Raw genomic sequence first — 14,954 nt, 5'->3', positions numbered from 1 at the left:
GTTGAAGAATTGTGGCCACGCATGTCACGAAGAACCGCAATTGCAGTGTCGACCTTATACATTCATTTTGCCTTTGGATATTATTTCTACTGGATTTGTTAAAAACAAAAATAAAAATTTCACTTTATCAAGTATGGTATTGTCTTCATTAAAACATTGTCGTCAGGACACGGCCTTTGCCGTTTTTCACGGACTGTCGGTCAACTGCGGGACATAGCAAATGCCGTTTTTGTCGACTGTCGGTTTTTGGCGGGAAACGGCATTATACGGGTTTGTTATCAGCGTGAAATACTATGATTCATAAGTGGAATGGGCTCTTCAATTAGGCGAGGCAACCAAAACAGGCTCTTTTTTGACAAGAAGCAATTAAACATATAAGTTATTAAGTGTGCGCCTCCGACCTTACGCGACATTGTTTAATTTACGCTATCAGATTTCACTCATCCAGCGATTGTAAAATTGCGGGCATGGAAAATATATATTATTATTTATTATATAACTATATGATATGAATAAACATGTTATCTTTTACTTGGAATTTTCAAATATTGAATGCTATTTATCGAATTAATATCAATTTTATATTCAGCTTTGAAATGTGGTGAAATTATGATGTAATCAAAGCAATTATAATTTATTTTTGATGATCAAATGTCATATATGATTTCTTTGAAAATTTCAATTGAAAATATTATTTGGTTTAGAAATTGTGTCAATTTTAGGAAAGCGATATATTTATGCGCTAATCGCGAAAAACACCCGCTATGGGCTAGAGTCTATTGTTTGAAGCGCCCGACTACAATGTGTTAACAAAAGTGTATTTTTGATTATTGAATATTCTTACCTGGGTTAATGCGGTGATATTTTGTAATTAGCCAACAAAGTATCTTTGAGCTTTGTACACCCTTGATATTAATAATCAATTTGATAATACATATAGTGCTTTATACAATCTTGCATAGTTTGTATTTTTAAAACTGTTAACTTCCAAACAAAGAATAAATTTATATTTTGATATTCGTAACTTGCCTTTCATTATAGATTGTTAATCATGCTTTTATATTTTTTACTTTATTATCAACAACCTTCTTTTTATATATATGCTACACGGTTTCATACTAACAATGGTTCACAGCCCTTCTCCTTTGTTTCTATTATCCTATATACCTGCTCTACGCTGATCTTGAGTCGGTCCAGTTCCATCTGGTGCCGGTGGAGTTCCTGCTTCAGCACCTCGATCCTGGTACCCTGGGAGCCCAGTTCCTGCTGCAGGCGCTGCCTCTTGGCTTCCAAATCCCGGAGTTCAGTGGACACGGAGCCCTAGCGTAGGAAATAAACTTGTTTACAAATTTGGTTCACATGTTCCTGCCGCTGAGAGCTCCATTGTAGCCCCTATTTTTGTAGTATAAGAATTGTTTAGGAGAAAAAGGGAGAGATTATTAGGAAGCTATTAGTGGTAAGCGTATAGTTTCATGTATGATCCTTTTCCCGAGAGTTTTGTTGTAGTCATTCTTTTTGTTACATGAGTCATTCATGAGAAAGATGGAGAGGTTTCAACAGAGCTATACCGTGTCATAAGCAAAAAGGCAGCTAGGAATTTGCCAAAGTCAAATTCTGATTATACAATATTCATATAGAATTATCGGACAGCAATACCTTTACAGCCATTCAAGTAGGACCGGCGTAAAAGGTAGAGCCACCCTTCCCATAGGAAGCATGTTAAGTTATGATACTTTTCATTCTAAAAAGAGTGCAACACAAAAACGATAAACAAAATTTCTAGAAAAGTGGTGATTTTGCACTTGCATATTTGAGCCTTTTTTGGTCATTAGTGCATATTCAAGCCGTTTTTTTTTTCATTAATGCTATTTATTCTTCAAAATACTAGACAAATGTAATATGTATTCATGAATTGAATCCTATAATTTCTATACCCGCTATATCCGATTTTTTGACAAAATGATCTGAGTATGACATCTTGTTCACATTTTTGCGAGCAACAAGAGGAGCCTAAAATTGAGTTTCAAAACCCTCCTTATCACGACCAAAAACCATGTTAAAACTGCGAGTAAGAAACCAAATCCGCTATATCATACAGAAAGTTACTATCAAAACGCGCTATATCGGATTCAACCAATCACAAGCAGTTATTTTGCCAAAATACAATATGGCCGCCGCTCTGACGCCACGCTCGTGTGTCAAAATGATCTACGTTTCTAAACCCGCCATGTCGGCTCAGTTGACTTTAAAAAGCCTCTATATCACGAAGTGAGTATCAAAATCTGCTTTATCCAGTTTATTTATCGAAATTACTTAATTATTGCTAGACATATATAGAAAAATAAATGCTTTTCGAAATTTTATTACTCCAATTCATTATATAAAAAATTGTAATGCAATTACTTATGTACGCTAGATATGTGACAGTTTTTTGCGGTTTTCTCCAAATCAATGAAAGTTGATATAGCGGGTATAGAAATTACACGACTCAATTGTTACTGCATATTTGGGTATTGTTAGTGCATATTTCGGCATTGATAACACGCATATAATTCTATGTCTAGTTATGAATAAGATTAAGAAAGGAATACACAGACAGTTTGAACACAATAAGGAAAACCGTAAAACATTTGTTTCTAAGCCGTTGAGAAATTCTAAACATCATTTAAAGGAAAAGGGGTAAGGTGTTACCTTTATCCGGAGCATTTCCTCAATCCTTGATTTAAGATCAGCGGCGGTAAAACTGGAGAAGTCTTCAAAAGTCTCCAGCTTGGTCCTGGTGAGATGAATATCGACATTTGCTGGATTGGATTCAACCTAAAACACAAATATTATAACAATCACCGAACAAGAAAAACTTTTTTAACTATTTCTTTAAATTAACTTTTAAAATCCAAGTCCCTTTGAACACGGGACAGCTAGAAAAAACCATGCATTTCAATAGAAATCTGTGCACACAATGCAACTTCTCAAATATCATTTTTACCACAGACGCAACCAGTCTCTCACAACTGTGCCCAAAACAAACAATTGGTGAACTTACTGAAGACTTGGCTTGCTGAAAGAATTAATTTGTATTATCTTACAATGATATATTATTCTAAAGACTTTTAAAATTGTTATTTATGTTTTTCATAATTTTCTTTTGCTATATTTCTGTAAAATTTTTAAGTTATTTTTTATACATATAATTGTAAAAATGTAACTGTAAATTCAATATAATAAGATTTATAATGTAAAGAACCCGTTAGACAAACTGCTAAAAACCAGTTTATCGGGACTTTTTTGCCTTATATTTGTAAAGTGTGTAATATATAATAAAAAATTTAAAAATCGCCTTTGGTTGCAGTTTGCAGCTGTGCTGCAGTTGAGAGCTGTCTTCGAGAAATTTGCGCCACATCCGAACAAGAAAATATTTAATTTGTTCAGGAGGTTGGAAATACCCGGGCAAGAAAAAAAATTTCATAAATGGTTTAATAAAAAAATCCCCTTTTTAGAAGATTCTGCTTTCGTTGGCGATAATAATAGGAAAGGCGTCTTCATCATAACTTGATTTTGTAGACATTTTTTAATGCAATATGACAATGACATTGTGCATTGTTAAACGTGATGACATCAGACATAATGCCTGCAATCGTAACACTTGAGTAACATCGTGAGAGAAGTGATGTACTCCAATGGATGTCATCGTACCTGTCTGGACGAGTAGCTTCAGTAACTTTCAATAAATATACATCACCTGAAACTCCCATCGAATTTGGAGTTCCCCAGGGTTCTGTACTGGGTCCCATTCTCTTCATTCTATATACTAATCGTCTCGAACGACTCATTCACTCAGCTGGCTTTGAATCACAAGGCTACGCGGATGATCGTTTGATTTTCAAGTTTTGCTCCCCGGATGAAAAAGACGTCCTTAAAAACGAGGTGGTTAGTTTCATTGACACGGTGTCAAGTTGGATGTCTGTTAATAAACTCAAACTTAATCCGACAAAGACGGAATTTATTTGGATAGCTTCTCCTGGAAGACAAGCCCTCATCGACTCCAGTCCAATCCGTATTCAGAATACAAATATAATCCCTTCTACGGAAATAAAATTTCTAGGTTTCACTTTAGACAATTGTCTTTCTCTTGAATCGCAAATTTCAAAAACTGTAAGTGCTGGCTTTTTCCATCTAAGGCAGATAAAATCAATTAGGAGATGCCTTCCCTTTGATGGAGCAAAATCACTCATTAATTCGTTCGTTGTCTCACGTATGGACTATTGTAATAGTGCATATGCTGGCCTACCTAAAAAACAATTCAACAGAATCCAGTCCGTTTTCAATGCTGCGGCGAGAATGATTTTTGGTGAATCTAAGCATTGTCGTATAACCCCGCTTCTAAGGGATCGTCTTCATTGGCTTCGATGCCCTGAAAGAATAGAGTTCAAGATCTGCTTAATGACCTTCAAAGCATTGCAGGGAATGGCGCCAGCCTATATAGCGGAATTATGTGTCCGACAAAACCTAAGCGATAGACAGCTTACTCTGAGGTCAGCAGATCTAGATGTTACCAATCGTTTAATCGAACTTTCTCGGTCAAATCGAGCTGTTTACTATGATCGCTCTTTTCGTGTAGCTGGCCCACTCATTTGGAATAAACTTCCCCCAGCCCTTACCAATATACAAAATTTGGCTGAATTTAAACGGGTTTTAAAAACAAAATTATTCAAAAAATCATATTTAATAATTTAAAATCATTTATATTCTCATGAATCTAAGCTTCTTTTTTAATATACTATAAAAAGCCAGGTTTTGAAGTTTTCCGGTAATTGTTTGGTTTCGGTTTCCTCCTTATTGTACTTTTATGTTTAATGTCCACCTATTATATAATATTTTAATGTTTTCCTGTTTTATATAATATTTTAATTTTAAAGTTCTTATTTTTCGTGCACTGTCACTGTCTTTTATTGTTATCCTCTACTAAAATAGCATTGTTATTGTTAAATTTTATTCTCTGCTTTTGTGTAAACCGTTTATTCTTTATTTCATATTATGTAATTAATTTTTTTTAAAAGGAACACAATAGGAAATTTTATTTTAAGTCTATTATAGTTAAGCGCACTTGAAGTGAAACAACACAAAACTGCGCTATATAAATGTTATGTTATTATTATTATTATTATTATTCATTGTCAACCAGTTTGCTACTGCTGTCACCACCCAGTTGTTCCTCATGTTGAAATTATTGAATGGTAACATTTTATCTACAACTGCCATTTCTAAAAGGTATATTTTTTTTTAAATAACACTTTGATTCAACTTAATTACAATAAGAAACATCTATTTCAGTTGTAGGAGAAGGAAAATAGTGTAGTGAAAATATTTCGTTCAAATCAAAATTGATATTTCACGCCTTTAGTGTGGCGCCAACTGTCTTGTTGATAGAACTGTAACTTATAATTAATAATAATATTGGTTTTAGGTTATTTTTTTTTAATAGAACCCAAATTAAGACGCTATTTTTTTTAAATAGGTTTCTAGGTTCTCAGTTTCGGTTTCTTGAAAATTGTAGGCGTAAGTAAAATTTTACAGAAATAACAAAATAAATAATATTTAAAGAAATTTAATTTCTTCACATAGAATCTTCGCTCTTTCCTGACTTCATTAATTTACTTCTCACAACTATATACTCCTGAAACTCCTTTCTTAGGACGGGTTGTTTCGGAGAATTTAAACAATTCAAGTTTTGTGAAAGTTCTTTTCAAGTTCTGTTATTATTTCAATTATGTCAAGTAGCTGGCTAATAATAACAACTTGAATAGGACATCACAGAACTCGCAAATTAATGTTGAAATTTGATGAATTGTTCAAATTCTATTAAACAACCCGTCCTCAGTCTATTCATTATTTGTGACCAAAGCATCTACGATTCTCCTAATTTTCTTCATTGCATTTCATTTCCATTGACTTTGTGGATAGACCATAGGGATGTTTTCAAATATATCTCAGTTTTACAACAAAGGCAAGTATAAAACTAAAATGCGCGTATATTGTGAAAGTTATAACAATTTAAGCACGCAAAGACTTACCTTTGATAAATAATAATGAGTCACGAGGGGAACTATGAATAATATCACGAATACGAGAATAATGATTCTTGATAGCTTTATGTGACCCAGCCATTGGCACAACGCTTCTTTAAATCCCGGATTGTGGAACGAACCGACATTCTCGTAAGCAGACATAGCTGAATTTAGATAAAATAGGCTCTACAACTAATTATTTGAGTCATGTTGAGTACTTGGCACCATTACAAAGGCCGATAATCATGTAAACATTAGACTTATTTTAGGGACTAATCAAACCATTTTGACATTGAATTGTGTGTTGCCACAGAGCATAAATAAACCGATGAACCGATTTAAGATAAATAAAAGCGAGAAGTGTCAGAACTAGCCACAGACAACAACATTTTATTTTTAATTTCCATAGACTGAAATTGTTTTATTTTTTTGCTTTAAGGCAGGACAAAATTTGCACGAGCAATTATTTTTGGTTCGGCTCGTGCTAAGTTTGTCCTGATTACCTTAAGGAGCCCTAGTAAAGAGGTAAAAATTGTATGAAGGGGTGACATTGTGCAGGACGCTAAAAAGATAAAATTGTTTGTGGGCATAATTTTAGTGTCATTGTCATGTTTAGCAATGCTGTCCGAAACGTTGGCTAAAGAAGGAGATAGCACAACACGGCATAATACCCCAAAAACAAATCACTATAATACTTTTGGCTGTGAAAATCTCAAATCATACCTGTGGGCATTATTATATTGTTTAAATTGGTCGGTCGGTAAAAATAGCCGCCTTTTTTTTAAGCTGCCATCTGAACGTCATAAATAATTGTGAAGCGTTTAAAAAAAATCATTCGGTCCTTTTAATTTAAAAAACAAAAGATTTTTATTAAATGAATGAATGTAAGTTTTTACATCAATTTTTTTGATATTAACATCTTGGAAGCAGACAATATAATATCGTGTTAATTAGAAAATCTATCATATAAGAGATTTACTTTGCTATGTACATTGTTGGCATTCAATAAAAAAAATTGAACATAAGGTATATTGGTGGTAAACTTTTGAACTAAAGGAGATAACTTTGTGTTATCTCTTTCTAAAACTGTTTATGTCACATGCATGGTCACATGTCTCATCATAAAAAAACAAAATATATTGAACGAGTTTTATGAGAGAAATGAAGTCGTGATAGTTGGTGACACGTTGCTCTAGTTCGTTTTTGTCCAACACACCTTTTCTCGCGAAATTGATTTTAGTATGCAGTTGTTCTCAGAAAACATTTATTACATACGATAGTGAATAAAAAAAATAAGTCCACCAAAATTAAACGACATTCCGAGCGTGTTTCTAAGGAAGGACCACGTGATTGCTTTTATTTCAAACATTCGAAACATTCTTTCGTCAGCGCCACAAAAGTAAATGTCTTCACTTGTAATTTTGCTATTTACAAAGTTATTTTAGTGGTTTTCCGGGAGATTTCAACACACACAGTGCTTAGGCACATCTTTAGAGATGTACGCTATAGAAAACGATAAAAATATACACGGAAAATGCAACAGGTTAATAATATTTCATTATTTTATCGGCAAATTGTTCCAACTTATCGTCCGTTAAAGCTCCATATAGGGTGGTCATAATAACATTGTGTATTTTGAATGATTTATATATAACTTATATATGTTTTATATATTTTATAATACATGCCGAGTTCTACATTTTGGTAAAATATCGTACTAATTGAAATAACAAAATGTCGTTGCTGTTTTAATTGCACAGTCAATTAAATAATTGAAATCAAATCAATTAATTGACAAAAATGTTACTGAGAGTAGGACGAAATTAAACTAAATACATTTGAAATGAGATCCCTGAGGCGTATGTAAGCTAAAATGATTTACAAAGACTTCCAGACGGAATGCAATGCCGACAAAAGTATAATGAAAAATATAAGGAAAGGGTTGCTTGGATAGTTGGGCAAATGCAGTATCAGTATGACGCAAAAGTGAACACTTATTGTGGATCATGTTAAAAAATTTGTAATAATGAAAGAGTATCTGAGATGATATTCGAAAATGGATGGAGCAAGGATTGGGGGGCAAAACATTTGCAAAACCGTTGCATGGCGATCCATCCACTCTGCCTACTCCAGGGGAGCAACGACATGATGGTTAATTAATTCTCATTATATTTCGGGAATCTTATTCATCGTATTATGAGTAATTTAATTTTGAATTCACCACGTACATAAAAGAACGGTAAAGGTAGATTATAACCAATGATTTATTTTTAATATGAAAATGATTAAAATTTAATTTAATTTAAATTTAAACGCTACAGAATAAATTTTCAATTATTGAAGAAGTGATTTTTTTTTTGTTTTTGTTTGTTATTGAGTTAAAAAAATAAAAATGATTTGGATCTTTGATATAGCAGCAGACGAAGCTGTTGTTTGTTTAAAATGATACAATAAATAATTATTTATGAGAAAGTGTACTTGTGATGTTTAAAAAAAGACAGTATCAAAAATGTAATAGAATGACAATGAAAGTTTCTATTATTTTGTACATTTAGTACCTATCATTACTAGTGTATTCGTTTGTTTCTTAGCTGTTTTTTATGGTTCAAGAATTGTGATTTAAAAAGTATAGGATTTTCCAATAAGAGTCGTTATTTTGAATAGCCCTCTATTTCAGTAGATGTTACTTTTGAAGCTGTCATTTTTTGACGTTTGACAGGTAGAAACTACGCCATTTATAAAAATGGAACGATACACGCTTCAACAACGCATTGAAATTATTAAAATTCGCTTGAGTGAATCAAATTCAAATCATCTTGACTGATGAGGCCCATTTCCACCTCGGTGGCTTCGTCAACAAGCAAAATTGTCGCATCTGGGGCTCGGAAAACCCAAGAGTTACTGTTAAAAAGTCTTTCTATCCTCAACGTGTGACTGTTTGGTGCGGTTTATGGTCTGGCGGAGTAATTGGACCTTACTTTTTCGAAAATTAGGCTGGAGCAACAGTTACGGTGAATGGATCGCTATCGAGAGATGATTAATGTGTTTTTATGGCCGAAATTGGATGGTATTGATCTGGACAACTTTTACTTTCAACAAGACGGCGCTACGTGCCACACAAGCAACGAAACCATTGATCTTTTACGATTGAATATCAAAATAACACCTCTTATTGGAAAACCCTGTATTTTTTGCGCAGAGCTAAAAGAATGTTTATGAAAACGTTATTTTTTCGAACATTTAATAATAACAATATTTGGCTAATTTATATAGCGAGGTTTTCGTGAGAAATCACCTCAAGGGTGCTGTCCTCGAGGGCGCTGTACAAATACTGACTTACCTCTAAGACTTACATCTAGTGACTTACGACTGAGGCCCATAACTACTATCTTAATGACATATTTATATATTTACATATGTAGAAACTTAAAACTAAAATTAACATTAACAATCTAATTTTACTAGCGCCAGAAGAAGAAGGAAGTTCTATTTTATTAGGGTGTTTTTGTAATTAGTTTTTTATTGTTACCTGGATCCATATCTTAAATTAATGAAGTGAATGAATGAAATTAATGTTTATATTTTTAATTTTGTTTATTTACCTACATCTATTTCCAATCCCTTCATTCAGCCACTTTTGTAACCCGTGCCCAACTGAATGGTAATACTCAATTGCTCGCCGATATCTCAAACACTGGAAAACTTGTTACGGAGCTAAATATCGTTAGAAGGTTTTATGACCTCTTTTTACAAGTAAGTCTATATTGGGTAATAGATATAAATCCTACGTCATGTGTTCCAATGTCGAATCATTTTAAAAAAGGACTCGTTGTATTTTTTAACATTTTTAACGTATCTTTTGTGTTTGGATATCCTTTGAATTATCTTACCATTTTTAAAGCTCCGGTTTATATTTAAATGCTATAAAATGATCAAAATAATAAAATTTGGATAGTTTGTATGGTCCCGTTTTAGTATAAAATCACATTTAAGGCGTTTTACGATAATAATTAATACACAGGCCAGTTAGTTAGCTTAAAGTTAGCTTAAGATAGCTTAAGTTAGTTTAATTTAGCTTAAGTTAGCTCTAGTTAACGATTGATGACCTACTTGATGCATTAATTGCATTCACTGGTTGCTGCTGGTCAATCAACAATTACAAATGCAGTTAATCGCCCGATAAATGTAATGCCGCCTGATATATTATATTTTGGACGTGATTGTCTGAAAAGGTAAGTTTTCAATTATGATTTTAATAAATCATTTAAAAAAATTATTTAAAAATCACACCTGAATTTGTTCGGTCTCACCTCTAAAATATAACTAATAAGTCAATGTTATTGTATGCAAATCATGTATCAACGTTCAATGACCGACCTATTATGAGTGTGTTTAATAATAATATTATTTTGAAATGCTTTCCGATCTTCCTGTAATACCAAACACGTTGGATAAAGCAGAAGTCACGCAAGAGTGCGCGCTTTTGTCACACATACAATCTCCATTATTCAATATCCAATCTTAACACAATAAGATTTCGTCACTCTGTCCTACATCCAATTAAAAAACGTGTTTTCTGCGTAATTTTAAACACTTGGAACGAATTTTACTTAAAAATAATAATTTCTGTCACTTTAAATCATTTTAGTAAGCTTACAATTGAAATAATTAAATTTTATATTCGTTTTTCGTAAAAAAAACTTTTAAGCGCCATTTCTCCCGATTTACGTTTTGGTCTGTTGGATAAAAACGAACTAGAGCGACGACAGATATAGCACAATATGACTCAAGGCTTTTGACGTTTCGTGACAAATACAGCACAACCTACACGTGACCTGATCGGTTAATTAATTTTTTAAAAATTTCATACAGGTGCGAATACCGATACCTTATTCATGACAAGATGACAACTGTTCGCGATAGTGAAGAACTCTGGACATAAAAAATTCCAGAACAGCTAAATTCACTGCAGAAGGAAATGGAAAAGTGTGTGACTAATCTTTATTTGATATTGTGAAAAATAACCATATATCTGTATCAATTTGTAGGTAGGTAAGTCATGAGTCCGCGACTCAAAATCACAACTACACAATCCATGTACTTACGGAAAATTATTTCAAAGAGATTACGTTTTTATGTAGTTGTGCACAACATTAAGCCGGGAATACACATGCCTGTAGCTGGCACACTTGCATGCCAGCTCCTTGCACATGCCAGCTACTATCATGTGTATACGCTAACTTGCATGCCTGTACCTGCCTTGCCAGTAGATTGCACAACATTTGATTTACTGGCATGCAAGTTGAGGGAGGGGACGAGGGGGGCTATGAAACCGGCATGTGTGAACGTCGTGACAAGTACGGGCATGCCAGTAGCTGACCTGTTGTTTGCCGTGGCCTTTTCTCTCATTAAATTAGCCACACATTGTACTGCCAATTGCAATACGATGATATTTAATTCACTTCGAATGTTTTCCATTGCCAAAAAGCTTGAGACTACTCAGTCTCAGAGTGATTTGAGACACGTACTGTCTAGTGACTGGCATGTGTATACGTCTTGCAAATACAGGCATGCAAGGACGCAACTGGCATGCAAGTTTAACTTGCATGTGTATTCTCATTGCGCCAGTAGCTTGCACATGCCAGTAGCTTGCATGCAAGCTACTGGTCCATTTTACAGGCATGTGTATCGCCGCCTTTAAAGTAAATAAAATCAGAGTTTGAAAACCCCGTCCCCAGTATCCAAAGATACTGGGTGCAAGGAGTGTGTTGGTTCTGTGATTGAAAACTTCATTTCAATCACTGAACTAATTTCATTTAAATTTAGACTTGCGATTGTATTTGAACAAGCGAATCGTGTGGACTTGTGATTGAAAACTTCTATTAGAGACAATAGATGTCACTGCTCGTCATTTCACTCGCCGCTGCCCTGCTATTTCGCGGTATATTTCAAATAAATTAATAATTAGAGGAGTTGTTTTGATGCAAATCATTTATTATTATTGTTGTCTTATAATTTTGGGGGGTCAAACACCAATTGAGGGAAGAACAGGCCCTGGAATCAAGTATACACTAGATTCGGCTAAATATTTCATGCAAAAGTACCCGTGCTATGTCATGCTTCCCGCACTGAATACGTTTTTAATCCACGGCATTAATAAAGTTTACAAAAATTATACTTTTTTTTAAACCAAACCTTGCCTTTTTATTTAACGTCCCTATGAATAAGGGGCGCTTTTCAACACTCTTGCCACACTGCGCGTCGGACGTTTTTTCGATTTGTACAGTTTTCGGAGTTAAAAATAAAGAGTTGAGATACTTTTTTAATACGCACCCTCCCGCATCATTCTTTTATGTTGCACAACATTTCTGCTAAAAATGTGTTGTTGTTTGCCGAAAAATAACAACAATTTTATTGAGTAATAACCTTTTACCCGTGTTTTCCTTACTCATTTTTCGCTTACTCATGCTCTTCTGAAATTTGAAAGCTTGCACTTTTCTTAGACAAAACGCAAGCTTTGCAAAAAAAACACATAGTCAGCAATACTTCGAAATGGCTATGAGGCACTAATATTTTATACATTTTTAATGCTTTCAAGGTCAGTCTAAATTCCTGAACCATGTGCGTCGCCATCAAGTGTTAAATTCTTTTTTAACTCGATAACTTCCGCAACTTTCGGAGATGCATCTCAACAATTATATATTATAATTTTGAATGCTTTTCCGTTCAATTTGTTTTTCTCTGTGTGTTATAATATTTTATTGGTGTAATTTATAACGCTTTTCATGGTGTCAGTTGTAAGCAATCATGAAAAATACGCTAGTCGAATTACTAATATACAATTTGTATTACCCCTTCACAGAGGGCGAGTTTAGTTGATCAAGTCTGTGTTGAATGACACTTAAAAGCTAATCGACTAGTGTGAACACCCTTTCAACAGTTACGGAGTTAATCACAGACATAGTCACAGATATAGAATTAATAGACGAGAAGATAATGGCGAGGGGTAAAATCAACTGTTGAAGAACGAAGGGGGTGAAGCTGACTGTGATTCGTCAATAAATCAATCTGACAGTAAATAGGCATCTCGCATTATAATATCACCATTTACTTCTTAAAAGTAAAATCTGTTTTTGAATGAATAGACATTTTTACATGGGAGCGCAAATTACTCGCCACGTTATGAACAAATTTGCGAAGTCCAAATTCGGCAAAAAAATTCGGTTCTATTTTCAGAGTCGAATATTTCGTTTAAGTATTTAGTTAAGACACTTTTATAAATGTTCATAATTTACTTCCCAGCAACCAACCAGCTTTGTGTTTCGCGTCCAGACGTTTCTCGATGTGATAGTAACAACTGATTCATATTATACGATGTGAATATGCTTAAAATAAAGTAAAATAATGCTTATATATGGAATGTAATACGAAAATTGGGTTTATTCTCTTTATCACATCTATTTTTACAAGTTTTCATAGCACAAGTCAACATTTTGCCGTGTTATTTCGTAAAATGAACCGATGATGCCTCGACCATAGTTCGCACAAGAATGATGACGTCACGTTTTCAAATTTCACTTGAGGCCATACGCGAGCACAGCCGGCTCCAATGAAACCGGTATGGGGAGTGGGGATAATACGCTTTTAATCACTTAGGGCAGGTCTACTAATATTCATATGTCTATGGAGTTAATCAAGTTTTTAATTGAGCGACGAAAGTTGAAAGCCCGTCTACTTTTGTTGTTCAAGTATGAGTCATCGTTCGATTTTCCCGCTGAATCGAAACGTGTGAACATATGTTTCAAGTCGGTTGCGATTTTTAGTTCCTTGCGGTCAAAGTAGGACGTTCCCAGTGAGTGGTTTAATTAATACGTACCTAGTACCTACTATCATGGCATTTACTTCAATGAAAGAATGTACTAAGTGGTCGGATGATATGAAGTTCAGATTTATGGATGTATACCAAAGCCATCACTGTCTTTGGGATCAGAAGCAAGAAGTTTACAAAAATAAGAATGCCCGTGACACTGCCATCGATTTGAATTTTAGTTCATCAACTATTACAATGAACACTTCTTTTATAAACAAAGATATCGTATTTTTTCTAACTCTGTATAAGCCAGACTTGAAAAAAATCCACCGTTGCCAGGTATCTTAGAGTAATTTGTCACTTAGTTTTTGCTGGGACGGCCGCGTGACTAACTGTGTCCTGTTTTTGGATTTTTTATTGAATTTTAGACAACAGTACATCACATTATTCTTCCGAAATTCGCAAATGATTGCGATAGCCTTCGGTATCTTCTAATGCCATCTCTCAATATATTGTAAGAAGCACCCGATTCATTTCTCCTTATAATCCATTTTCTGGCCCACATACGAAGTTTTTTTTGCGGTTTTTCATATTCTAAAGTTCGTTCCGTAAAAGGTCCGAAATCATAAGGACGCACGCAGCAATAACTTCACTTGACCCCATCTTGATTAACAATATTAAGAGGAAGCTACAAGCCAAAAATGTATATATTCTTGGTTTACCTTATATTGTAGGTAATAGGCATTAAAATCGCTTGACAAACCGAGTCTAGAAACGTTCGATTTCAAGCAAAAAACTGTTTTTTTTAAATTTATTTTGTAAATAATTTTATAAGAAAGCAAAAAAGTTAATCAACTGAAACTGTCACAGATAATCTTGGATACAGTACAGTATTTTTTTAAAGTTGCTTCCTTTATGCGTTCATACATTTCTATTGAAAAAATATTTTTTTTAGTAGTTTGCGTTTATATTTTTAATGAGTAATTTATTTTTTATTTGTATTCAACTCAAGCAAAGCGATAGGAAAACCTTCAATTTATCTAAAGCATATTTTTTGGTATTCATAATATACGCCAATT

General features: G+C 33.8%; 1 protein-coding gene across 1 annotated transcript in view; it reads right to left on the bottom strand.

Moving 5' to 3' along the window:
* botv (exostosin like glycosyltransferase 3) overlaps window positions 1-6,381 on the bottom strand; it is a 28,710-nt gene extending 22,329 nt beyond the window's left edge. The window contains exons 1-3 of the mRNA XM_089647200.1: window positions 6,072-6,381; window positions 2,692-2,817; window positions 1,168-1,320 (exon numbers count right to left, since the gene is read on the bottom strand). Coding sequence (XP_089503326.1) covers window positions 1,168-1,320; window positions 2,692-2,817; window positions 6,072-6,227 — 435 coding nt within the window. The 5' untranslated portion in view covers window positions 6,228-6,381. The remainder of the gene's footprint in view (window positions 1-1,167; window positions 1,321-2,691; window positions 2,818-6,071) is intronic.
* Between the last annotated feature and the right edge of the window lie 8,573 nt (window positions 6,382-14,954).

The sequence above is a fragment of the Hesperophylax consimilis genome, chromosome 26 (genome assembly GCF_061612785.1).
Source record: "Hesperophylax consimilis isolate HC1 chromosome 26, BYU_Hcon_1.0, whole genome shotgun sequence".
Lineage (NCBI taxonomy): Eukaryota > Metazoa > Arthropoda > Insecta > Trichoptera > Limnephilidae > Hesperophylax > Hesperophylax consimilis.
The sequence above is the reverse complement of the archived record's forward strand: the minus strand, read 5'-3'. Positions and strand labels throughout refer to the sequence as shown.